Source organism: Pseudomyrmex gracilis, unplaced genomic scaffold, assembly GCF_002006095.1.
Source record: "Pseudomyrmex gracilis isolate BER0280 unplaced genomic scaffold, ASM200609v1 scaffold_96, whole genome shotgun sequence".
NCBI lineage: Eukaryota > Metazoa > Arthropoda > Insecta > Hymenoptera > Formicidae > Pseudomyrmex > Pseudomyrmex gracilis.
In genome coordinates this window covers 569,984-594,929 of record NW_018020680.1, presented here as the reverse complement: position 1 = coordinate 594,929, position 24,946 = coordinate 569,984, and the positions used below count along the sequence as shown (strand labels likewise).

The 24,946-nt window shown below is 35.9% G+C and overlaps 7 protein-coding genes across 10 annotated transcripts; 3 read left to right on the top strand and 4 right to left on the bottom strand.

Moving 5' to 3' along the window:
• The first annotated feature begins 18 nt into the window (after positions 1-18).
• On the top strand, positions 19-831 carry LOC109855708 (kynurenine formamidase-like). The gene is made up of 3 exons (XM_020430231.1): positions 19-299; positions 385-520; positions 633-831. The coding sequence occupies exons 1-3, from the start codon at positions 187-189 to the stop codon at positions 789-791; spliced, it is 408 nt and encodes a 135-aa protein (XP_020285820.1). The 5' UTR covers positions 19-186; the 3' UTR covers positions 792-831.
• A 321-nt stretch (positions 832-1,152) lies between these two features.
• LOC109855707 (death domain-associated protein 6-like) lies at positions 1,153-6,937 on the bottom strand. Of its 3 annotated transcripts, XM_020430228.1 has the most exons (6): positions 6,816-6,937; positions 4,962-5,190; positions 4,552-4,662; positions 2,915-4,067; positions 2,132-2,824; positions 1,153-1,917 (listed from the first exon to the last, which is right to left on the bottom strand). In XM_020430228.1, exons 3-6 carry the CDS (start codon positions 4,603-4,605, stop codon positions 1,172-1,174), a joined length of 2,646 nt encoding a protein of 881 aa, XP_020285817.1. In that variant the 5' UTR covers positions 4,606-4,662; positions 4,962-5,190; positions 6,816-6,937; the 3' UTR covers positions 1,153-1,171. The 3 variants fall into 3 exon arrangements, with proteins under 3 accessions (XP_020285817.1, XP_020285819.1, XP_020285818.1); XM_020430230.1 differs by lacking the exon at positions 4,962-5,190; XM_020430229.1 differs by lacking the exon at positions 6,816-6,937 and having other exon boundaries at positions 4,962-5,279.
• Positions 6,938-8,950: 2,013 nt separating this feature from the next.
• On the bottom strand, positions 8,951-10,971 carry LOC109855705. 2 transcript variants are annotated; one of them, XM_020430223.1, is made up of 6 exons: positions 10,484-10,965; positions 10,150-10,208; positions 9,859-9,987; positions 9,612-9,761; positions 9,332-9,517; positions 8,951-9,256 (listed from the first exon to the last, which is right to left on the bottom strand). In XM_020430223.1, exons 1-6 carry the CDS (start codon positions 10,689-10,691, stop codon positions 9,110-9,112), a joined length of 879 nt encoding a protein of 292 aa, XP_020285812.1. In that variant the 5' UTR covers positions 10,692-10,965; the 3' UTR covers positions 8,951-9,109. The 2 variants fall into 2 exon arrangements, with proteins under 2 accessions (XP_020285812.1, XP_020285813.1); XM_020430224.1 differs by lacking the exon at positions 10,150-10,208 and having other exon boundaries at positions 10,484-10,971.
• Positions 10,972-11,208: 237 nt separating this feature from the next.
• LOC109855698 (40S ribosomal protein S23) lies at positions 11,209-12,041 on the top strand. Its single transcript, XM_020430211.1, has 3 exons — positions 11,209-11,290; positions 11,446-11,605; positions 11,694-12,041. The coding sequence occupies exons 1-3, from the start codon at positions 11,287-11,289 to the stop codon at positions 11,959-11,961; spliced, it is 432 nt and encodes a 143-aa protein (XP_020285800.1). The 5' UTR covers positions 11,209-11,286; the 3' UTR covers positions 11,962-12,041.
• LOC109855697 (replication protein A 32 kDa subunit) lies at positions 11,963-13,600 on the bottom strand. Its single transcript, XM_020430210.1, has 2 exons — positions 13,155-13,600; positions 11,963-12,980 (listed from the first exon to the last, which is right to left on the bottom strand). Exons 1-2 carry the CDS (start codon positions 13,405-13,407, stop codon positions 12,511-12,513), a joined length of 723 nt encoding a protein of 240 aa, XP_020285799.1. The 5' UTR covers positions 13,408-13,600; the 3' UTR covers positions 11,963-12,510.
• A 958-nt stretch (positions 13,601-14,558) lies between these two features.
• On the top strand, positions 14,559-19,964 carry LOC109855700 (N-alpha-acetyltransferase 25, NatB auxiliary subunit). The gene is made up of 10 exons (XM_020430214.1): positions 14,559-14,904; positions 15,042-15,266; positions 15,359-15,612; positions 15,743-15,966; positions 16,065-16,374; positions 16,521-16,825; positions 16,921-17,179; positions 17,269-17,514; positions 17,604-18,206; positions 18,421-19,964. Exons 1-10 carry the CDS (start codon positions 14,844-14,846, stop codon positions 18,640-18,642), a joined length of 2,709 nt encoding a protein of 902 aa, XP_020285803.1. The 5' UTR covers positions 14,559-14,843; the 3' UTR covers positions 18,643-19,964.
• Positions 19,965-19,978: 14 nt separating this feature from the next.
• Positions 19,979-24,279, bottom strand: LOC109855699 (pre-mRNA-splicing factor ATP-dependent RNA helicase PRP16). Its single transcript, XM_020430212.1, has 5 exons — positions 24,171-24,279; positions 22,324-23,832; positions 22,121-22,234; positions 21,752-21,895; positions 19,979-21,664 (listed from the first exon to the last, which is right to left on the bottom strand). The coding sequence occupies exons 2-5, from the start codon at positions 23,785-23,787 to the stop codon at positions 19,994-19,996; spliced, it is 3,393 nt and encodes a 1,130-aa protein (XP_020285801.1). The 5' UTR covers positions 23,788-23,832; positions 24,171-24,279; the 3' UTR covers positions 19,979-19,993.
• Between the last annotated feature and the right edge of the window lie 667 nt (positions 24,280-24,946).

The following is a 24,946-nucleotide window of genomic DNA, read 5'->3' as shown; positions in this document are numbered from 1 at the left end:
ATATATATATAGATGCGTAACAATCTCTTCAAAAAATACATTTATCCTAACTACATTTTTGTGTGAATACATTTATATATTTGTATACTTATATGTACAATACACAGACGCGTATGTATCGCTGGACATAGTGCCGGGGCTCATTTGGCCGCAGCCTTGCTACACGACGACGCTTGGATCGCACGCATGACACAGCAAGGATATTTTGTGTTATTAAAAGAAATCCTATTGATCGGCGGAATTTACAATATAAAACCTATCGTCGATACCAGCTACGCGACAGCGTTAAAACTTACTGAGTAATATATCGTTATAATTGTTTCATTACTGTTAAATCTGTAGTCGAACACATATGTATTATTAAATTCGATTTTGTTTTTTGAGTGAGGAAATTGAGAAATTCAGTTTTTCTACTCTCAATGAAACAAAAGATCGTCACATTAGCGGTTTGAAGGTTGTCGTAACCGTAGGAGAACGTGATTCTCCAGTATTTGTGAACGAGTCCCACGAATACGCGCAGGTACGTAACTATATTTTACTTAAAATATTGTTCAACATATATATATATATATATATATATATACATGTAACTATATTCCATAATTTATACAAGCAATGATAATGCTTTTCAGAAACTTATCTCCATCGTGGACAACGTGGAGTATCTCCTACTTCGTGATAACATCGATCATTTTGACATAGTAGAAAATCTTTTGGATCGAAATTATCATCTGTCTAAATTAATATTGCAATGTCTTTCCTCCGATGTGAATATTCATCACACGCATTAGTAATACAAAATTGAAAAAAAGTATTTTTTTATAAAGTGATATATGTTACTTAAAAAAGTTTTTTTTTTCTTTTCTTCTTTTTTTTTTGTTTTTTTTTTTGTTTTTTAATATACTAGTGGCATTTTGTTCTTCATTGAGAATAAGAAAGTGTATTTGTTTCTTATAGAGAATCTAAAAACCGTGTGATTTAATCTGATTGTTAAATATGTCAACAAAACTTGTAAACAATTACATATTGAAATGTATGTTAATATTTTTGGTATTAAATTTACTTACTTATATGTCATATAAATACATTTAAATATTGAAAAGAATGTTTATTCCGATTCGGTTTTCGCATAACAATGATCTAAATGAACAACAGCAATCGCATGTTCGAGTCATTTAGGTTTTTTCGTGTTGGCTGAACGCACATCTGTTGGCTTGACGGCGGGCTGCGCCGTTGGTTTCTTCCCTACAGAAATCGGCTTCGGTTGAATAATTCGATACCTACATATTCCCGCATTTGAGTTTTGCGGCTGGTTCTGTAAACTATTGGTCTGAACGGACGGCAAAATTATCGATTGAATATCGCGCACAGGTGTTATGATCTGTCCCGTTCGTGAGTTCAACTTCAGATAATTGTTTGTAATGTTCTGAACACTGATAATGTTCTTGTTACCGGCCGGAATGAGCACCGTCTGACTTTTTATCAGGGGAAGCACTTTATTTCCGACTTTGATGGTACACTTAGAGGCTACGGGTTTAGACGGTGTCTCGTTTGTCAAATCAATTACCTCTTTTTCCTTTTCTATCTTTTTTTCTACATTTTTTTCGACAGTCTTGTCCGCTTTTTGCTTGGTGTTGTCTTCCCAAGTTGTAGGGGGTTTAGCGAAGGAACGAACTCGCAATAGAGGAATTTTTTCTTCCTCCGCTTGCTGATTACTCGGCACATTTTCGATCGCTACATCTGTCACTTCTTGCGTTACTATTTCTCTCTCTTCACTTGTTACTATCTCATTTTCTATCTCTGCCACATCCTCTGTTGTCTCTTTCACGTTCTCTTTTGTTACCTGTGTGTTCTTATTGATCACATCTGTATCCTGTATTGCAGTATCCATTATTACTTCCACGCAATTTGGATCTTCTACAACACATACACACATATAAAAATTACTTCTATAAAATACAAATGTAAATTTCTCTTATTTTTTATTAAAATCAGGCCTGCTCAACTCACGCAAAACGGAACGATGAAAGAACTTCCGCCTTGCTTGTGAGCCGGCGCTTAAAGATTTATCTCTTTCTATGTTAACTCAGCGTGGCTCACGTGAGCAGGCCTGTGGTTTAAATTAACAAACCTTCAGTCTTAGTAATATTATTTGTACGATCTGTTGTAGAAACCGTTGTTAAAGGGACTTCTTGTATTTTTTCGCCAACATCGCTAGTACATGGTTTTTGAATCCTAAGGATAGTTTTATTTCCTACTTTTGAGACTACTACATCACTCTCTTCCACAGAAATTATTTTAACCCTTTTAATAGTATCCTTTTGTATCGTATTTATAGCAATGTTGTTTGGAACATCTTCATGTACATCTTGTGATATAGATACCACGTCACTTGGAGTATTCTCATTCATATCTTCATCGACATTTGTCACACCATTTTCATTGTCTTTTAATCCGATTTTATCTGTTTCTACATCTGGTTCTTCACTACTGTTATTCTCAAGATCTGAACCAATTTCAGATAGCTCATCTTTCTCAAGCTCCTCGTCTAAAACACTTTCGTCTTCCTCATCCGAAGCTATACTATCATCATCTTGAATAATTTCCTCCTTCATTTCCTCTTGTTTTCTTGAATATTTCTCAAAAACTGCGGATAATTTTTTTTCACCCTCAACACGATTTTCCGATAGTTTCTTAGCTAATTCCTCATTCTTTGTAGCCGGATCTTCTTCTGTATTTTCGAGATATAATGAAAACGTATCCCAATAATCATTGCGTCTAATTCGTTGCAAATGTTCTCCTATTTCTTTAAAGGCTTTTTTTGCTGCAATAAAATGTAAAAATTTAATCAATTAAACAAATATACATAAACAGGCGTTCGTAATATAATATCGAAAGTACGCATATATTTTACCCATCTGTTCTATTTTTCTCTTCTCCAATCCCAAGTTTTGTTTTTCATTACAGTGATTAATACACTCCACAATATCCCTGCAATCAGGAAATATTATTTTTTCCGCTCCAGTCTTGTATTTCTTCTTCTTCTTCTGATTTCGTTGAGTAATTTTTTGATTAATAAAGTTTGTTATTGCTTGATCTACAACAACAATTCCAGTTGTGCTTATATGTTTTGGACGCAGGTATGCACGTTCAGCATCCGCATTGTCCCCTGTTATTTCACAAAGCTTAGCATACAGGTCTACCATTCTCTCTTTATATCGCTCAAGTTTTATGTAAGTGCTATCGTAATCTTCATCAAAGTCGACTTCTGCATTTTCCAATTCTTTAATTCTTGCTTCACACCTTGACATAGTTTTTAACAGTTCCCTTTTTCGACTCATAGTTGAATTCATACTCTCTTCGTCATCCTCATAATCCAACTCTGTTACATCATTAACTGAGTCATTATTTGTAATGTAGGAGGTAGAAGGCACTGCATCATAGGATTCAGTAACCCAAGATGACGATTTCTTTTTAATGCTTTTTTTCATTTCATTCATCACTTCTTGTATATACACATATATTTTTCTGTTGTCATCTCTCTCAATAGCTTCCCGTTTTTCACTTAAAAATGAAGCAAATTTTTCTGAACTAGCATAAGTTAAATCTAATTGTTCATAACGTCTTTTCAATTTATCTATGATCTTATCCATGTCCTTCTTTTCATTCCGTGGACACTTTTGCAAACATAAACTTAAAAATAGAGGAAAGATATCATGTTTTATGTATGAAATTGATTTTTTTTCTTTTATGATTAGTTTTGGTTTTTTATCATCATCTTTATCACATTCCACAGGAGGACTAGTTTTCTTATTATCTGAGATGATCATGGGAAATAATTCAGATATGGGTTTAATTATTACCATAGGTATTTTCTTTTTTGCACTTAACTTTTGTTTCTTTTCTACATTACAACTCTCTTTGTTCTCATTTATCTCAAATGCTTTCCGTTTCAAACTAGGTCCTTCTATTTTCTCATCATCATCGTTACATATAACTTCTACTTTTTCATCAGAAAAAGTGGTTACTTCCATAGAATTTGTTATACATTCTTTCTTTTTGTTTTCCTGCAATAATAATTTCTTTTATTAAAATAAAAGTACTTGAGTTTAAAAAAGGTAAATTTTGTACAATATTGTTTAATATATCAAGCAAGATATATTTAACAAACACTTGGTAGTTTTAAAGGATGCAAAGAAATGCAGGTTTGTAGATAAGATTATGATTTCTTATCATAAAAAAGCAAAACACAAGTCAGATAGTCTAAGGTTAAAAAATCAAAAGTTAGATTATATCAGAAGAAGAAAGAACAGTTGATACTGTGACTCATCAAAACACAAATACACAAATCTTATTGACATTATGAAGAGTTGACTCAATCGTTTTATGACAAATGTATTATATTTTTTATGATAAATTTATTATATTTTTTATGACAAATTTATTATTATTGCATGTTACCTACCTCAAAAGATTTTTAACAGTTATATGCATATATTTACATAATAATTCAATGTATTTCTATATAAATTTAAACATTTCATACTAAACCTTCTGCGAGTCTTCCTCGCCGTCGGAGGAAAGACAGATGATCTCAGTTTCCATTCTATTTCAGTAAATTCCCGCCACCTTACCGTCTCACGAACTACCTCGAACAACCTCCTGTCAAACAATAACATATTGACAATACCAAACAATTTCCATCAATCACTAACGTAAATTTGACAAATAGCCATTTGCACAAATTTCGAAGACAATCATAATCGAGTTTCTTATCCGATAGAAAAAAACTTGACAATTTTTTATCGACACTTCCGTGCAATTTACGAGATTCGCCGTGTCGGAGATGAGCTGTACGCGCGCGTAAGCACATGTTTGGTGTTTCTTGGAAATAGGAACTTATCGAGCACGAACGGCGAATCCGGTTCTCGATGAACGTGCTGCTGGTTGTTACTACTTGCCTTGTTTGTATACTTTTGTTGATATCATGAGTAATTCGGTGGGAAGATATGATTGCAAATGTAGTACAAGAGTCTACTTCGGGAAACAATTGGTACACACAAGTCACGACGATACTTGGTAACTAGGTTGAAATGCACCTTTAGTATCGCTCTACTGATGGCCAGGAATAAAATCCGTTATTGCCGATAAAGGTATTTTGACGGTACTTCTGATCCCCAATAACACAAGCTTTAAAATGAAAATATTACTAATGAATAAATAATGTTATTGGTCAGTCGTTAGGGACGTTTGAGCTAATAAAATGGCAATGCGGCACAAAATCATTTGAAGGGAGAAAAACTACAAATTCTACACCGAGTTCAGTGAGAAAAGAGAACCGGAGTGAACGAAACTTTGTCCGTTACGCGCACATCTCCTACCAGAAAGCCCCTCCCACTCCACAGTCATTGGCTGCCAGCGGGTGTCACGCGCGCAACGTTACTCCCCCACTTGACCCGCTTTTCCTCCCCTATGCGCAGACCGATTCTTTTCTCTCATTGAAGTCAGCGTACAAGCAAGCGTTCCTAAAGGATTTATTCAAACAGACGAAGCACATGATTGGTGGATTTCTCAGAAAGATCGTGTTCCTAAAACCCAATTTGAATCAACCTTAACAGATGAGATAAGGTGAGGTTAGATAAGATTAGGGATTAGGTTAAGTTAGGTTAGGTTAGATTAAGGTTAGTCTGTGAGTATAGATTAGATTAGATTAGCAAAAGATAATAAACTCGCTCGTATTGTAAAAACAAAATTAATGTATCGCAATGTGAGGTCAGTATCGAGCAAATAAGATGAAGTTATGAAATATTAAAAGTTCAATTAATATTAACATAGTATCTAATACGAAACGTTTCGACATTCACAGATGTCATCTTCAGTCGTAATGTACAAAGATTAGATTAGATTAGATTAGGATTAGGTTATGTTAGGTTAAGTCAGAAATTAGAATTGTGTTAGTAAGATAAGGATAAGGTAAGGTTAGATTAATTACAAGTTAGATTAGGGTTAGGTTAGGTTAGATTAATTACAAGTTAGATTAGGGTTAGGTTAGGTTAGGTTAGATGGTTTAGGTTTAGGTTTAGGTTAGATTCTAGAATGCGCTACTGCAGCAATTTCCTATGCGCATGTTTTTGTTATAGTATTTTAGATCGAGACTACAATGTGTATGTCGTATGTCGCTATAATTTTAGATCAGTCTACGTTCCGAAATTCACTGCCAATACTGAAAATCTATAATATGTCACAGCAACTATAGATTTACAGTGAATAAAGGAACGTAACTTTTTTTTTATCAAAGACCTTGGCTGGATCCAGAAGAACAAGCGCTCACTAAGAGCTTCTTGGTATACTGGATATATCAGTAATCAAACTGTTTGCTTTATGCCCAATTTCTTCACCTCTGATAAGTTCTCGATAACTTTATCTAAAAGATAAAGTATATTCTTTTGTATATCTTTATCCAGAGAGATAGCTGTCGGGATGTATGAAGAAATCGGGCTTTAGTCAAGGTCAAGAGTGACGAACTTTTCTGTCAAGAGCCACATGATCCCCACTACTTCCCTTACTCCAGTGGTTCAGTGAGCAAGTTACCGAGTAGAAGAAGAAGCCTAGTGGTCCACAGGTCGTCACCTCTGCTTTTTACGTTTTTTGTTATATTTTGTAGGTTAGGGTTAGGTTAGGTTAGATAGTGTATTTCAAAAACTACATACATATATGAAGAGTATCTAACTACTTCATATGTTAATTATTTTAACTTTTTGATCAAAAGATAATAAAAATTAACAACAGTAGAAAAACTATACTAAGTTACTAACCTTTACAGATGTTAAAGTAGCACCAAAGGTCGTAAAGTGAGAGGAGTGAGCGATGCAAAAAAAAAACTACGCTCACGAAAATGGCGATCGCTTACTGAAACAGCTTAGGCTATGTTCCGATTCCTCACCCGGATGTACTTTATCTTTATCACTCACCAGATATGAAACAAAGATAAAATGACATTCGAATGCGCTCAGGTGGGGAATCGGAACACAGCTTTAGGGAGAGGTCAAGATTTGCATTTAGACAGATCTAGGGTATTCACTGAACGCTCAGTAAGCGATTGTGCTTCTGGGGTTGCGGTCTGTTTCATGCTTAAGCGTACATTTATCTATAGTATACGTGACATATACTACAGATAAATGCGCGATTAAAGCATGAAACAGACCGCAGCCTGGATGTACACCGAGTTCAAGAGAGAAAAAGTGTCCGTAGCGAACGAAACCTCGTCTGTTTCGCGCATCTCTCCTACCAGAAAACCTCCCCACTTCACAGCCATGCTTGACTGCCAGCGGGTGTCACGCACGCAACGCTATCCCCACTTGGCCCACTTTTCTTCCCCTTTGCGCAGACCAATTTTCTTTTCTCATTGAACTCAAGATGCGTTAGGCTTGCACGCTTTTTTTCGCTTATAGCGAGTCCTTTCCAGCTACGTATACAAGCGACATTGCGTAACACAGTGTCCACCAGTGTAAATTAGACACTCCGATATGCTCTTTCTTACACTAATAGATACTGTGTTACACAGTGTCGTCTGTGTAACACAGTAGCTGGAAAGCACCCAGCACTATTGCTCTTACACACCGCTTTCGTTTGTTTGTTTGGACTGTAGCGTAAAAACATTAGCATCCGGTTAGCAAAACGATACCAAAAGCTAAACACGGCAGTAGCGAAACTACCAACATCCTCATTACAGGAATTTTGTGCAATATATTTTCATTTTTTCTTTCCAACTTAAATTTATATTGATTTCCATTTGTTTTGCAAGTGCGAAATCTCCAACTTTCTACATTTTTTGTTTTGCTTCGCAAGTTCGCTGTCTGAAAACATAATAAATATTTTTGTTTTATTTTAAGCAAAGAAACATTTTGTTCTCATTTGTTAGTTCTCACTTTTACTTTCTTAGTACTCGTGTATTCAATACAATTTTCAACAAAAAGATATTTAGAAGCAAAAGAGAGAACATATAGAGAACATATTACTAAACCTATTATATATATATATATATGAAACGTTATTTTTCCTACAAGAAATATATAAGTCTTAATTGTTATTTTTCCTATTACGAGTTTTAATATCTCCTTTCTATTCTTTTCTAAAATAAGGTTAAGTTTGTCTACATTTGGAAACTTACAGCCAATTTTTTCACTTCTAGATAAGTTTTCGAAAACTTTATCTAGAAGATATCCCCCAAAATTGGTTCTCCTTATTGGTTCTCAGAGGAATTTATCCAGAAGATAGCTATATATATCGAGAGGTATGAAGAAATCGGCCGTTAGTTGTTCGTCTTGGCCAATATCTTACACTATAGGGGACCTACCTAGGCTGCGTTCGGGGTGTACGCTTTCAGCGCTATTGCGTCATTCTATCTTTGTTTTACATCTAATGAGCAATAAAGATAAAATGATGCAACAGCGCTGATAGCGCGCTCTTCGAACGCAATCCTATTTGGAGATAGCGCGTGATAACGTGACTTCGTGATGTTTTTGCTAAGAAATTATCATGTCATAGTTTCACCGTAGCGCTACGAAGTGCCAAGAAACGACAAAAACGGTGTTCGTGAACGCTATTAGCGAAAAAGTGGCCAAGACGAACGCATCCACAGTGTACAGTTGCAAGTGCCAAGTGGAACTTAGTCTAAGCAGCCTAAGTAGCAATTTATTGAGATTTGTTTGGATGTAAAGTAAAAACCAATCACATTCGATTGCCACTTATTCGCTTAGACGCTCACGTGCTTTGAACATCATTCTGTCTTTGTTCTGTATTTAAAGTGCAATAAAGACAGACCTATTATTTTTCAATTTTTGGCTCAAAGAATGAGAGAAAGAAAAAGAGAATGTGAATGTGAGAAAGAGAGAATTATATATACATAAATAACAAAGTTAAAATTGTTTTTATTTCAATCTTATCATATTAAAGTGTTTCTCCTCCAATTAAAAAAATTATTCTCTCTTATAGTAAAATTGTAAAATTGAAACATATCCTTCACATATATTACAAGCAATTACAAATGTTTAGAACACACACAGTGCTTAAATATACTTAGAACTAATACGAATATAAATATATAAAATTAATCACTATTATTGGCTGTCAATAAATTATCAAGTTTCTCATTATATATAACTATATCTTCTATGATTGCATGTAAGGGTGTAGTAGTTTTTTGAAATTCTGTTCCTAAATTTACTTTAGATATTTCATCTTTTGCTTGCAACACCTGTACAAAATTATTGGTAAAATTGTTGTAGTATTATTTAGTAATTTTTTATCAATAAAAGCAAAATCTTTGTACCTGTCTCAAAGTGTTAAAATCAGAACTTATGCTTGTAATGTTTGAACAAATGGAATCGGAAATATTTTCATCTATATTTCGTTTTTGTACTGGCCAAGATGAAACTGTCTCAAACGCTTCTATCAATTTTTCCTGTTCCTTATCAAATTGCATATTTTGTTCTGTATGGACTAATTCATTGTCATTCTACAATATTTGTACATATATATCACATATGAGAAATTAAATTGTTAGTTTTGTAATATATACAACTTTATCTTTTGATACAATACTGCCATACCTCTACATGCGCGTCTTCACACAAACTTGATTGAACATCTTTGATAGTCTTACTCACAGTCTCTTTCTCATATTTTTTAAAATATTTAATAGCATCTGTATAACTTACTTTTGGTTTATCAACAGCATGGTCCGTGTCATTGATATATAGCTAAATATAAAATTTGCATAATAATTAATTACATTGGATACTTTTGTAGGAAACTTAGCAATGTATTTATATTTATAATAATAAGTTTTTATCTTACCTTAATAATATCTGTAAGTGTTTTTTCTTGTGTTTTACTAGTATTTACATAAGGATCTACATGTACTTTTCTCATAAAATCAAGTAGTAATCTTAAAAATGGCAATTGCTCTTTCAAGGAACATTTACCCTAGAATAAACTTATTATTTAATACTAGCTAATAATAACATAATATAAAAATGTTATTTTATTTATGTGTGACAATTTACTAAACTTTTATATACATATTATACATATAAAAAAAATTATTAACTAAGTGTAAGAAATTTTAATGTATATAAAAAAACAAACCAATAAAACATTTTTGCTGCAACAAAGTCCAATCTGAGAATAGTATTCAAGCAATTTATCTAAAAGCAAAACAACATAAATGTAAATTAGTTACAAAATAAAATATATATAAAACAAGAGTTTTTTTTAGTCTTTGTCTTATTTTGAATATGTTTTAACACATGCTTCTTTTTGAGATTAAAGTAACAGAAAAAATATCTCTTAAGATTTATACAATTAAAAAATATGTATAACGCATAACAATATGGAAAAAGATTACAAATAAAATATTTTACACACAAAACGATTATAATTAAGATTTTTATTTTGATAGATTATCAAAGAAAAGAAATACCTTCCAAAACACCATCTTGTAGTTTTTTTAAATGAACGGCAATAGAAGGCACTTTTTCCGTCAGAAGCCAGGAAAGCAAACAGACACGATTTTCACCACAAAGAACTGTAGTTTCTACATCTTTCAATTCCGCATTCGTAATATGTGAATATCGTAAGTGTAACAGAGCGTCGTATATATTTTTCATAATCTCGTTCGCGTCATTCATAATAGCAAATTACACGCACGCACATTTGAAAAAAATATTTAACAACAATAAAACAACACAAGAATCAAATAAAACTGTCGAGTCCCTTTAAGAATGCACCGGAATAATCTCGGGAAAAAAAAAGATCGCGCGATTTGTTTATCCTTCTTACTCCTCTTGCATCAATTAACTGCACTTTGAAGTACACATGTACAATTTTTCTCAATTTTCCGATTTTCGCGCAAAATTTTGGCGTATCTTTACAAAAGCTTTATACAAATTCCTCACATTAGATGCACCACAATTTTGTAATTTGGCTGTTAAAAAGTTTTAATTAATTTAATAATATTTGTGATCGGGCTGCCTCTCGTGACACAGAATCTTGTTTTAAGCCTGTATCAGATTACATTAGAATTGTGGATTTGAATGTAACCAATCGGATAAAAGAGAACTAGTCTCAAGTTTAGTGACTCTTGTTCTGATTGGTCAAGAAGAAGTTCAAATTCCAACCCTAATCTACTTTCTGACACAGGCTTAAAATTAAAACTGACAGATTCTTTTCGGATGTGAAAATTGTGAAGACACACTGTGACTGACTGCGAGACAAGCGTCCAAGATGGGTATGTAAAACTTTGTTTTAACACATTTGCTTGCATTTATAACGTAAACGATTACAAACAATTGCACACTTGTAAACAATTTAATAGCTTTGTCATTTTCTGTGGTATTTACATACTGTGAAATCGAAAACAATAATGAAATCTCTCTTCTTTAGGTAAACCACGTGGTCTTCGTACGGCGCGAAAACATGTGAACCACAGACGCGAACAACGATGGAATGATAAAGATTACAAGAAAGCGCATTTGGGAACAAGATGGAAGGCTAATCCTTTTGGCGGAGCCTCCCATGCCAAAGGCATTGTTTTAGAAAAAGTGTATGCATATGTTTATAAATCTATTTGACCTGTGTGTGTACATAAATTTGTCACTTTAAAATCTTTATCACAAATGTATTGTTTGTAGGGGAGTAGAGGCCAAGCAGCCAAACTCTGCTATTCGCAAGTGTGTTAGGGTACAATTGATAAAAAATGGAAAGAAAATTACGGCATTTGTACCAAGAGACGGTTGTCTCAACAACATTGAAGAGAACGACGAAGTATTAGTGGCGGGATTTGGTAGAAAAGGTCACGCCGTAGGAGATATTCCAGGAGTGCGATTTAAAGTAGTGAAAGTGGCAAATGTTTCTTTACTCGCTTTGTACAAAGAAAAGAAAGAACGACCTAGGTCGTAAATCAGTCTTATAAATGATATATTGACGAATAAACAAAGCTTGTTACAAAATGTGTCAATAAAAGCTGCTCTTCCATTTTATTCCAAATGCAAAAATTAAAAACAACGCAAACATATCATGATTTTTACGCCTATTGGTTTTTGCGATGATCGATATCAAAGCAGATGCTTGGGTATCGAAAAGTCTTAAGTTATTTAGAATTTGATAAAATAAAAATTTTAACAAGTTCTGGTTTGTTTCTTCGAAAAACACAAATAATTGTTGTTTCTCTTATTATTTCCAAACTAGCAACGTTGGAACTGATATATCTTAAAATATAAGAAACTATTTTAGACTTGCAACTAACAATGACTTGCGTTTGACATAAAAATGTCACTCATCTTTTAGTTTTGTACTTTGTTATTGTAAGATAAGTTAGAGTATTTTTATGGAAAAATATATTTTTAAGTTTTACAAAAAAATATGTGTTTTATAAACAGGTAATATTAATCTTATTTTATTCTATAGATTTTAGATAACTCAATATTTCATGTTTCTTCAATACGTAACTTATGTAGCTTTAAAGACATCCTCCGAACTAGTTGTGTAAATATGTCCTTCGCAAAGAAGAAATTCTAGAATTTCATCCAAGCGAGAAACAATGTGTTTGGGCACTTTCTTCAAAATGTTCTGCTTTTCTATGCCACATTCCGCATCGTTTGCAGATCGGACTATTTCGAGAACTGCCACTTGTTCAGGTGACATACCGCTCATAGCGTAATCAGATATTACCGCATTGGAAACAGTTTCAGATTCTCCAGATTTTTCGGAAGCTTTCAGTATAAAATATATTACTTCTAAGAAGTGATACGTCAGTTCGTTCAGATCCTCCAAAGGGAACATACGTAAAATCAGCAGCTGTTGTTGATTGTTTTGATTACGAATTAGTCCGTAAAGTTGTACATATGTGTTTACTTCTGGATAGTTGGTTTCCGCTGGGTTCTTGTCGGCTTCTAACCACATGACAGCTGTGATAGAATCTACAATCACACAAAACACAAAAGTGGGTTGCCATAAAATTCTCAAAATACTACAACACAAGTCTTTGTATGTAATAATTGCGCAACAAAAGATTATCTCTGGTTATCGGACAATACCGCGTAAAATAATCGCGTTTACACGTGTGTGTGTGTGTGTGTGAAAGAAAAAAGAACCTGTGTCATCCTCAATTGTAAAAGAAATTTTGGTCGTATCCTGTTCGATGTGACGCACAATACCCACGATTTTCAGAGTGTTTACAGTCTTGCCGGCGATCTGTAGGTCTCCCGTTGTGGACGTGATGTGCTTTATAAACACAGGAACAATGCTCTTGTCGTTACTTGATCCTTTTTTCGCGGCTCCTCCTTGCGCGGTGCTGTCATCCAAAAAGCCACCTCCAAAACCCGATTGAGTGCTTTCGTTCCACATGATTACACAAGTGGATGATATTTCGACGTTCGTATCCTCGTCAGTGTTTGTCAGAATAAATCCGAATTTGCGTGCGAAATACAACTCTGGCTGCGTTCCGTTTCACGCGCATACGCGCGCATTTTTTATCTATAGTACACGTCACGTACACGTGCGTAAAACAGAACGTAGCTTCTGATACTCTTGATTCATGTTTATATACGCAGGGTTAGATTAGGTTTGGTAAGGCAGATTGTGGTAGGTAGAGGGCGACCTTTATCGCACGTGCGCACCGAAAACGGTGAGCCAGACTTCTGTAAAATCTGTATAAAGGTCCGTCTGCAATGAAAGCAGGCATTATAGAGCAAGAAGAGTAAGATTCTTGGAGTTATTTTATTTTTGTAACTATACAAGTAATTATTTTGCTTTTTTTTGACACACGTCTTTCATTAGCTAACAGTAAGGCAGTAGGCAGTGCGAAATTTTGTTATTTTAGGCGATTTTTGGCGATCGTATGGTACATATACCAAAGTGTACCAAACTATAGTTCGAGTGACTTCAAATTATAGTTTGGTACACTTTCGTACATGTACCATACGATCGCCAAAAATCGCCTTTTGTTATTCCAGTTGTTACTTCACCGAAAAATGATTTGCTCCTTAGTCTCTACAGCCTTTACTACCTTCATTGTAGACCAGCTCTAACGTAACAAACCAATCGGAATCTCTCACTTACAGTTTGCGAATGGAAATGAAGAAACTCCGATTGGTCCGTTCTCTTATCTTTTATGCAAAAATCTATTGCGGCGTTTTACCAAGTTGGAGTCAATCAATGACGTCACTCGAGTCATTAGAATCAAGCAATATGATTGGTTGGACTTGTCAAATGACGTCATTGATCAATTCAACCTGCGTGTATCGGTCGAATTAATAATTGCTTTTGAAATGTACATCTTTAAGTGTGTCATCTTTTTCTTTTTCCCAGTGTGCCATTTAGAAGAGAAGAAAAAAACAAGTAGACGGAGATATTTCGGGAATAGAATCTCTCTAGATATTCGCGAAAACGCTAATCAGAAGAAGTGTGTCAGTAACATGGCGTCACATCATTGGCGCGACCAATCAGATTTTCCATCTCGTCCTTTCCGCACTTCATTTTCTCCCACTCGCTCCGTCCAAATATAAGGTCTGTACCTATATACTTTACATCGCTTTACATGACTTTACAGCCGGCCCGGCGAGTCATCTCCCCGTACGCATGTATCGGAACGAGAATAAAAACATATCTGTGCAATAGTTACGATCTCTCCCAGAAAGCTATTCGGCGTGTGAAAAAAAGTGCACGTAAAAATGTCTCAGTAATTCATTAATCGAGCTTTGCCAAGCTCGAAGATGAGACGAGGAGATCGCGGATTGTTCGAATTTCTAGTTTGTTGATTTTATGTTATATCATAAAGTATCATGGCGTCTAAAATCCATGTGGACAACACGGTGAATGAACGACGTTTACGTCCGATTTACGGTACGTGTGTTTTTATGGGAATTTGTACGGGCGCGACACTCGCCGTAATTTTCGTCAGATTTCGATCTTTCGGGAGGATATCGGGTGATAAGGTTATATAACGACATTTTTATTTTGGCGCTACTCCTGATTTGCAGACTGGCTGGACAGCGGGAACAATAAAAAGGCTCTTCAGGAGGCGGACAAGGTGTTGAAGAAACATCCCACCAATCAATGTGCCAGGGTGTTAAAGGCTTTGGCCTTGTTACGTCTCGGCAAGGAGAACGAATGTCTAGTTATCATCGACAAAGTACGATCCGAGGTGCCATGCGAGGATTCCACACTACAGGCAATGAGTATCTGTTACAGAGAGATACGACAACGTAAGCTTTCAATTTGTTTCAATTTGCACATGAAAAATTTGCACATTCACAATTATGTTTCTTTTTTTTGCTTAATTTATATTTGTATATAGCTGACAAAATTAGTGAAGTTTACGAAGCTGCCGCAAAAATGGATCCTAATAATGAGGAGCTTCTTACGCATCTTTTCATGTCGTATGTTCGTCTTGGTGATTACAAAAAACAACAGCAAACTGCTCTTACTTTGTATAAACTAAAACCTAAGAATCCGTATTATTTCTGGGCTGTAATGAGTACAGTGATGCAGGCTATTCATGCGGATCAAAAATTAGCAAAAGGAGTTATCTTGCCTCTGGCAGAAAGAATGGTTTGTAGATTGTTGCGCTTACCTTATAGCTATATAAATTTTAAATATTTGTTGCAAAAGAACTTTTGTATTGATAAGATCTTCATATTAATATACGAAGAGAAAATTATTTCTGTGTTTATGCAATTAGGTTCTAAAATTAGTGAGAGAAGGAAAGATGGAAGCAGAACAAGAGGTACAGCTCTATTTAATGATTTTAGAACTGCAAGACAAAAATGAAGAAATTTTAAATATATTGTCTAGTCCATTAGCTTCTCATCTTTCGTATGTGCCACAACGAAAAGCTACAATTTTATTAAAGCTGGAGCGTTTTCCAGAAGCTGCGAATGCATACCGTGAACTTATAAAAGAGAAGTAAGTCAAGTTGTAATTGAGTTTTTTTTACATTTTGGTTTTTTTTTTTTTATATATTTACATACAAATACATGTACATCTTATATTTATTTTCACAGCAGTGACAATTGGGCATTTTACCAAAATTATCTTTCGGCAGCTTTGAAGTTTCAAAAACCGACAGAATGTTTAGATTTTTTAAACAACATTATCAATACATCTGAAAAGAAAATTCGGGCGCCGTACTTGGCTCGTCTAGATTTATTGGAACGTATTCGTGACAGCGAGGATTCACAGTGCAGTTTGCAATCTGTGGACTTTATGCGTCAATATTTTTTGCAATTTGGAGAAAAAGGCTGTGTAGTTAACGATTTGCGATTGTATCTTCACATACTTACACCAAAAGCCAAACTGGAACTCCTTGAAAAAGTAAGAAAAACAATCAATCAAGAAACAATACAATCTGCAGATGATTTGTGAAATAATGTAACATACTTCTTTGCACATCACATTAAGATATAAAAAAAAAAAAACTATTGGAACTTGATATTAGTTTAATAACACCATTTGTGCAGCTCGAGGCAGACGTTGGCGTTAAACAAGATGAGTTTCCAGTTACTGTACAGCAAATACAAAGACACATTCACTTGGAACAATTGCGACGCATTTCTGGCTTCCATCATCCGCCTTTGGCGGACAGAGAGAAACAGGAAAAATTAGTCCAGCGACTATGTGATTTATATAAGAAGGGTAACGAACTGTGTCCAATGCAAGACAGACTGCAAACTGACTTTTCCCCAACCGATCCGTACGTTTTGTTAGCTACGCATCTTCTGCATCAGTTGTGGGTTGACACTGGTGACGCATCTTTTCTTTACAGGTAATAATATACTATGTAATGTTGCTACAAGCTAAAATAAAAGATTGTTAAAAATATTTTCAAAAACATTCATCTTTAAAATAATGGATTTGCAGAGCGTTGTCGTTATTGGAACACAGCCTCGTATCGAGTCCTGTAAATTTTCATATCAAAATTTTGCTTGTACGTATATACTTGGAAGCTGGTTTAGTGGGTGCGGCTGATCACGCGTTTGCATTGCTGGACGTAAAGCACCTTCAATTAGATTCTCTGGGCCACCTACATGCACCTCTTCTCGCGCCTCTCGGCAATTTGCTTCTGGCCTCGACAACTCTCGATCATACAGCGAAATTTTTCATAGCTAGCTATAAAGATGTAGGTTTTTCAAGCATAAGTTCAAAAGACTTACACGTTCGAACTGTTTGAATTAATATAATTAGATGGATTGTTCTCTGGTTTTTTAGAGTGCCGACCATTTAACATTTGCGTATAAATATGGGAGTTTTATAAAAATTCAAGAATTCGTTGAGTTAAGAGAACGCCTAGAAAATTCATTTCACTTTGCTATGACGACGATGGACAAAATGCTGCTTGATTTATGTTGGTGTAACAGCACTACTTCTTTGCTTTCTACTTTGAATAGTATGCATATAGATCCGCACATCGATTCCATTAGATGGGCATCTCTTCGGGACAATAGAGATCTGGAGGTAAGACAAATAATTCGAATAAATCTAAAGTGCAAATTCTCTATCGTGAAAAATATAACGTATATATATATATTATTGTTGTGCAACAGGTTGTACGCGGATGGGAACCGATCGATCCAAACGAGACGGACTCACGTATGCAGGAAGATACACGATTGTGTATGTTAAAGTTGCTCTCGGCGAGAAACGCGATACTACGGATTTTGGCAGCGAGCGCCCAGTCGTCCTCTATTTTTCTTACTCAAATATCTTCCGAATTGAAGGAACTAGCTGAAGAAATTATCCCGAAAACTTTAGAGAAATTCGACACAAACGGGAAACGGAATAAACCGTGCAAGCTGTTGGTTCCGTTGGATGCTGTGGAAAGATTGCGCGAAGCTTATTATTCCGAACAATTAAAGACTATAGCGTGCCTTGCAAAATCACTTGCTGCTCACTCTCATTGCCCGGACTTCGATTGCATTCAAATGCTGCGAACAGCTCCTTGTTTGCAACCGCTACCTATTCCCGAACGGAACACGCCGGTTTCATTCAAAAACTTCTTACTCAGAGCCTCAACTTGCAGTGAATCCTTAGCGATTATTACCGCCATATGCAGCGTGTGCGCCGTACAAACGCAACCACATATTTCGCACAAGAAAAATAAAAAGAAATGCAATAAAATTGAATCGGACGTAATAAATGAGATCAAGGTAAAATTATTTTATAATTTTCTTTCTGTCAAAATTTTATTACACAGAATAATCGCACAATCTACACAATCGAAACCATCAGAACTTATTAATTTGTCTTTTCTTTATGTGAAAGACACGTATTAAAGTGATATAAAATTTTGATAACTTATTTTCAGTCGCTGTGTGTTATAATCCAACTTTTCATAGCGAATTATTTTTTGTCTTATTGCAGACTTGGAAGGAAGTGGCTGTAATACTAACGGAAAAGGTTGAAAATTTAGATGCGGTTTTAACAGAATTTCAGAAATACGAGTTAAAAACAGGATTGGACGAGGATGACGATGTTCACGTTGCTATTAAGCAACGTGGGCAAGCGAGTCTCAAGCAAAGCTGCGGATCTCTCAAATCTCGCACGCAGCCCATATTAAGGCTTCTAAGTAATTTAAAGAGCTGAAACTATTTGACTAATTTATACTTGTATAAAGTATATCTTTGTCCGTCTATTTTATGATTTTCAAAAATGTCTTGATAAATCTGTACATAAAATTTAGCCTCATTATTATACAGATGAATGAATGACTGGATTTACTGATGATTAAAATACCTATCATCATCTTTGTCGAAAATTATATTGTGCAGTTATTTTAATATACACACTATACACCATGAGCAATCTTGTACGCTTACGATATATCTTCGAGTAAGTTGGCAGTATAAAAATTTCGATTCGCACAAATCTCTGGAACTTTATAGAATTTTTACGACACTTATAAACATCTGTCGATTTACGTATTTTATTAACTCTATTTATTTCTTTTTTTTAAGTAATTACTATATGTATATCGGTACACATACGCGCACAAAATCTCGATTTATGAAAAGTTATAAATTAATAACACATAAAAAAAACATTGAAAAATAGTAATATACTAGTGGATATCTCATTCTTATATAGTTTGCGTATCAACGAAAGTTTGATGTGAAATCAAACAATTATCTTGTTCGATTATAAATCATTTAATAGTAATTGCAAAAAAGTAATTACACGATTGTTTATTGACATGTACATAATGTTGTGAACGATTATACTCTCTATTTTCTCTTTCTCTTTCTCTCTGGATCCATTAAAGTCCTCTAATTTTTGTCTCGATATTATAATAAAAATACTTTTATTTACAAAAAGATCATACACACATTATCTATACTGTTTATATACACGATATATATACATACATGTGTTATATACATGATACAAGTCAATCCCATCGGATCAAAACGAATCAAATTTTATATTTTCTGAAGACAATGCAATCTTAAGAGAATATATCTCTCTAGTAAAGTAAGTTTATGTAAAAATTCAATTTATTTGAAGGAAAAAGAAACGGAACAAACCTTTTAAATAAATAATCAAAGATTGAGAATTTTTATGCTGCAAATCTGACGAATTTATTCAGATTTATGTATTATTTCTGTCATTTTATATAATAGAGTATTTTTTAATATAATAGGATTTTATCCACTGTCAATCTATGTCGTCATACAAATATTGAAAGACAATGTCGCTATCGTTAACGTTGTTTCGCAGACGTCAAAAATTGTATATTTGTCGAAAATTAATTTCTGTACAAGAAAAAGTGCATAAAAAATAAAAAAGAAAACGACAGCGATATTGTTATCAGAGGACAAAGAATTGTCGTATTTTTTCATCTACGTATATTTCAAGCGATGTACCTGTATTTTCTTTGTAGCAGGTAATTAAACACTTTCGCAATCATGCTATGAGATGTTGCATGTGAGAAAACCGTTTACAATCCTAATCTCCCGGGAGTGTTGCGATACGGGGCGGGAGTGCCGGGTTCTCTAATGCCGGGCGTCAAAATTTCCTTCTTCCGAACCGACGCCTGTTCGCGTTCGAGCTGTTCTTGAGCGCGCGCTTTCATCTCTTCCTCGGCTTCTTTCATTTGATGTTCCATTTCGTGGAGATGCTGCATCGCTTGCCGACGCTTCGCGCGACCACTTCGACCAGTTTCTTTCACACTGAAAAACATCGGACCCAACTCGGCCAACCAGTGACCATCCACAGCAGTGACGCACTGCATGTATTCTTTGGCGGTCATTACAAGCTCGTGATACACGACATAGTCGGGCGTGAAGCCCATACCGAACAGCGCGGAGGTAGGATGAAGATGGCACGGCATTCCGGTACGGCAGTTGACGTATTCGCCGATGCCTTTCAAGCGCGCCGCTTGGTGAAAGTAAGCAGAACAAATACACTTTCGCACAATGTCCCAGTCAGTGCCGCAGCTGACGACATCCATCTTCTGTTGCTTCAAGATCTCCTCGAGCTGCGAGCGCACTTCGCGCACCTTGCGCATTGCCTTCGCGTGTATAAAATGATCGTTGCACCAGGAAGTCGAATAGCCATTTGCCTTCCACTGATTGTACACATTCAGATAAGTCAAATGATCTGATTCCGGTACTTGGAACTTCTCGCGCGCCGAATCCGAATCTTCTTCGCGTCCCTTCGGTCTGTAGAAAATAGACGGAACCGATAGCATGGAGACGATGATGAGAATATCTGCCGTGCAACCAAGTTGGGAGGCGACTATAAGCATTTGACATTGCGGCGGGTCTAGAGGAAATTCGGCCATTTGACGTCCGAGCGGCGTTAAGCGTCCTGTATGGTCGAGAGCGCCCAAAATCCACAATTGATACAATGAGTTCAGTATGTTATCTTGCGGCGGTGGATCCATGAAGTGGAAGGCTAACAAGTCTTGAACTCCCAACGATTTCAGCAACAGTACGGTATTGGCCAAGTTCGTACGTTGTATTTCGGGAACTCCTGTCAGTAATAATTCGTCTAAATACTGTCTTCGTGTATATAATCTGTAGCATTGACCAGGACCAGTTCGGCCTGCTCTGCCTTGTCTCTGATCGGCATTGGCTCTCGACACGGGATAAACTTGCAAAGCGTCCATGCCAATTCGTGGATTGTACACTTTTAGCTTGCAGTATCCCGAATCGACGACGAAGACAATTCCGTCAACTGTTAATGACGTTTCCGCTATATTCGTCGCTACAACGCACTTGCGAAAACCACCCTCGGATCGCTGAAAGATCTTCGCCTGTAAGTCCGATGGCAATTGGGAATAGATCGGTAATATAGAAAGAGGTGGAGCCGACTCGATTTCGGCCAAACGTTCTTTCAGAGCCTCGCAGGTGACTTCGATGTCTTCTTGACCAGGCATGAAGACCAAGACATCGCCGCTTTTCGGCTGCAAATGGATCTGCAAGACTTGCTTCACAGCTGCATCTACATAATCTTCAACCGGATTTTTCGCGTGAATCACTTCAACGGGAAATGTACGTCCAGGTATTTGGAATGTTGCTGCGTTGCCAAAGAAAGCGGAGAACTTGCTGCAATCCATTGTTGCGGAAGTTACAATTAACTTTAGATCATGACGTCTAGCAACAACCTGAAAATTATTCCCACTTAGAATATAAATCTGAGGGAAAATGTTTGTATAATTTAAGTTTAATTTGATTAAAAACTTAAGTTTTACCTCTCTTAGGAGACCAAATAAAACATCAGTCGAAAGCGACCGTTCATGAGCTTCGTCCATGATAATCACGCTGTAACGGTCCAAATCTCCTTCCCTTAAACTTTCTCTCAGTAAAATACCGTCGGTCATGTATTTGATAACCGTCTGTGAAAATAAAATTAATTGTCATTAAAACATGGACACACACCAAAAGTTTAAATTTTGGTGTGTCCACAAAACAATATTTTAAATTATTATTTATAATTATACGCGATTTCTAGTATTCAAAATTTTTGCGAACCAATTGATGTAAAACACACATTATGATAAGTTTTAATATTACGTACAATAGATAGAGAACTATAAAAAAAAATTCATATCGTTACGTACATCTTTTGAAGTGCAATCTTCGAAACGTATCGCATATCCGACCTTGTCGCCCAAAGCAGTGGCCATTTCGTCAGAAACTCTTTTCGCAACGGACATGGCAGCAACTCTTCTGGGCTAAAAAAAATGACAATCAATTATATTATTATTATATTGTTACTTGTGTGCGACAATCAATTGTGTATTATTATTATATATATCATTACCTGAGTACAACCAATTATTCCATTTCGACTGTAGCCATCTTCATAAAGATATTGAACTAATTGCGTGGTTTTTCCAGATCCGGTTTCTCCCACTATCACAACAACACTGTTCTCTCGAATAATGTTCAATAATTCCTGGCGTACGACAAACACAGGAAGACTTCTTCTCTGATGCTGAATGGATCTGTACTTCGCTTCTCCAGTCACTTCACCAGCTCCTATGTGTCGAGCGTATTTCTGTCCAGCTTTGAAGTCCGTTTCTTGTCCCGCATGTTCTTTATCGTCTTTACGCCGATCGTGTACACCCATGATGTTACCGATGTGCGTTCCAGCCAGTTCCCAGTGTTTCTTCTGCGCTCTACGTCTTTCTTTTTGCTCGCGATAAGCTTTTACCAATGCGGAACCTTTTCGCGCTACCAGTGCCATATCAGACGTTGGATCGCGCACGGGAACAACTGGTTCTGGTTGCTTCGTAAACACGATACGTCCGTCTAGAAATGGAGGAACAACATTGTGAACCAACAAGTGAACCCTCGCCTCTCCTTCATCGTCGGGATCGTCGTCGTGATCTAAGGAACTGACAACTCCTGACGTTAGCATGCGATTCCGCTCCCATAACTCGTTGTCCTTGTTTATCTGTCGCTGTTGTGCGGAAAGACGCTTTTGTCTTCGAGCTTCCAACTCCATTTCTTTTTTCCGAGTGTATTCCTCTGACACATTGGCAAAAGCATTGGTTTCTCCATCGTCCAACGCGTACCACTCTCTGTCCAATCTTTGCTGTTCCTCTTCCCAGAGTGCTTTTTCCTCTCCGTCTATCGACGGAGTGGCACCGGAGTTCTTGAAGTCTTTATTCCATACATTATACTTATAGGATGGAGTAAACTCGCTTCTTACACTGTCACGACCATCTCTGTTGTTATAAATGTTCGGTGTGGGATGATCCCAGCTCGATCGCTTCGGCTCTTCATCTTCGTCATCGTCCCAATTACTCTTGGAAGTGGGATCTTTCATGCGGAATTTTGGTGTCTGAGGTTCGTCCTTGAACCTAGGCGTTTGTCGTACGCTACTGTCTCTACGGCTCTCTCCGTCCCTGTCTCTTCTTCTGTCTCTGTCCTTGTCGTAACTTCTGTAACTGTCCCTAACATTTCTGTCATTAGCATTCAATCTTTGACGCTTCAGTCGCGACTCTAATCGCCGCTGAGCTTCTGAATTAACACCACCAGTATGGGTGGGAGTTTCTTCTTCGTAGGTACGATATTTTCTATCTCTGTCCTCGCTTCTCTTGTATTTGGAGCTAGTAGGTTCTTGCGACTGTTCCTTTCTTTTTCGCTCTGCAATCTTGTCCAGACCCAATACAGACGGTTTTTTAAATGTGTGATCCGAAGCTTTCTTACGAATGACCAGACCTCCAGCTTGATTTCCATCAGTCCCTTCCAATCTGTACAAGCTTGGATCGTCCGACATGTTCGTTTCTTTTTACAATAGATTATTCCACACACAAAAATTATTCTGAAAGAAAACAAAATTAAATACAATCGAATAAGATACGTGCAGAGATTAAAAATCAAAGTGCCTCTTTTTTCTGAGCATTATCTCCAAGTTAAAAAAAAAAGGTTATAAAATCGACAACAATGTGGAAGAGATTTTATAAATATTTAATTTTGCTTTTTTTTACTCAGCTCTGTTTTGGGAGTTTTGGCACATATTAAAAATAAAGAGATTTACGATTTGTTTAACGTATTTTCAATCCTTTTGTTAAGACTGTTTGGCACTAATTAAAAATGCATTACAGCAAGTAGACTAATAGTATTTACAAAAAAAAATATATACAGTCGTAAAATACTAACCTAATATTTTTATACGATAAAACACACGTGAACGTCAGTTTGTCTTCACGATGATTCTCGTAGTTCGTCGAAATCGATTTCGTTCACACCAATTCGCACACGTACAATAACCTCGCTGAAGCTCGAGAATCATATACTGATTTCAGCGCCATCTCGCGAGTCAGATGTTCAAAAGATTTCTCTCTCTCTCTCTCTTCGCGACTCGCGCCGCTCGCAACACGTTCGACAAATGAAAATTTTTATTAAATGAAAATGACCATGTTCAGCAGACTGAACAGATTAGTGAGCGCTTAGTGATTCTTCAATATGATTGGTTTCTACACTTAGATCCAGGGGAAGATCTAAAGGCAAGATTCAATCATATTAAAGAATCACTAAGCGTTCACTGATCTGCTCAGTCTGCTGAACGTGGCCAATTACAAATCGATGAAATTTCATTAGAGTTAATTGCGTGATCTCTGATCACTCTTTCTAAATTATACTTCAGTAACATGTACTTATTTTTTATCATCCGCGCATCTTATTACGTAACAAAACAACATTACAAAATCATTGTAATATTTTTACGTTTATTTTGTTCGTATTTTGCGTATTTCCATAATATTTTGTTACCAGTTGCGTTTTTCTACATTCTTTCGTTTTCTTTTTTTTTTTTTTACATTCCGTCAGGTATGTACTTTAATTGCAAATTATAATTTATATAATATAATACATATATATGTATAATACAACTCGTAGGCTCTGTTCGGCATTTGTTAGTGACATTGAAAATTTAA

Coding starts and splice junctions, on each gene's coding strand:
- LOC109855708 (XM_020430231.1), top strand. CDS start 187: ATGACACAGCAAGGATATTTTGTGTTATTAAAAGAAATCCTATTGATC. Junction 300..384: donor ACAGCGTTAAAACTTACTGA/GTAATATATCGT, acceptor TTGTTTTTTGAG/TGAGGAAATTGAGAAATTCA. Junction 521..632: donor AGTCCCACGAATACGCGCAG/GTACGTAACTAT, acceptor AATGCTTTTCAG/AAACTTATCTCCATCGTGGA.
- LOC109855707 (XM_020430228.1), bottom strand. CDS start 4,605: ATGGAAACTGAGATCATCTGTCTTTCCTCCGACGGCGAGGAAGACTCG. Junction 2,825..2,914: donor GAGAAAAATAGAACAGATGG/GTAAAATATATG, acceptor ATTTTATTGCAG/CAAAAAAAGCCTTTAAAGAA. Junction 1,918..2,131: donor TAATATTACTAAGACTGAAG/GTTTGTTAATTT, acceptor TATGTGTTGTAG/AAGATCCAAATTGCGTGGAA.
- LOC109855705 (XM_020430223.1), bottom strand. CDS start 10,691: ATGAATGACGCGAACGAGATTATGAAAAATATATACGACGCTCTGTTA. Junction 9,988..10,149: donor GCAGCAAAAATGTTTTATTG/GTTTGTTTTTTT, acceptor AGTTTATTCTAG/GGTAAATGTTCCTTGAAAGA. Junction 9,257..9,331: donor ATTTTAACACTTTGAGACAG/GTACAAAGATTT, acceptor AATTTTGTACAG/GTGTTGCAAGCAAAAGATGA.
- LOC109855698 (XM_020430211.1), top strand. Junction 11,606..11,693: donor GGCATTGTTTTAGAAAAAGT/GTATGCATATGT, acceptor TATTGTTTGTAG/GGGAGTAGAGGCCAAGCAGC.
- LOC109855697 (XM_020430210.1), bottom strand. CDS start 13,407: ATGTGGAACGAAAGCACTCAATCGGGTTTTGGAGGTGGCTTTTTGGAT. Junction 12,981..13,154: donor TACAATTGAGGATGACACAG/GTTCTTTTTTCT, acceptor GTGTGATTGTAG/ATTCTATCACAGCTGTCATG.
- LOC109855700 (XM_020430214.1), top strand. CDS start 14,844: ATGGCGTCTAAAATCCATGTGGACAACACGGTGAATGAACGACGTTTA. Junction 15,267..15,358: donor TTACAGAGAGATACGACAAC/GTAAGCTTTCAA, acceptor ATTTGTATATAG/CTGACAAAATTAGTGAAGTT. Junction 17,515..17,603: donor GGGACAATAGAGATCTGGAG/GTAAGACAAATA, acceptor GTTGTGCAACAG/GTTGTACGCGGATGGGAACC.
- LOC109855699 (XM_020430212.1), bottom strand. CDS start 23,787: ATGTCGGACGATCCAAGCTTGTACAGATTGGAAGGGACTGATGGAAAT. Junction 22,235..22,323: donor GAATAATTGGTTGTACTCAG/GTAATGATATAT, acceptor CATTTTTTTTAG/CCCAGAAGAGTTGCTGCCAT. Junction 21,896..22,120: donor AAGATTGCACTTCAAAAGAT/GTACGTAACGAT, acceptor TTATTTTCACAG/ACGGTTATCAAATACATGAC.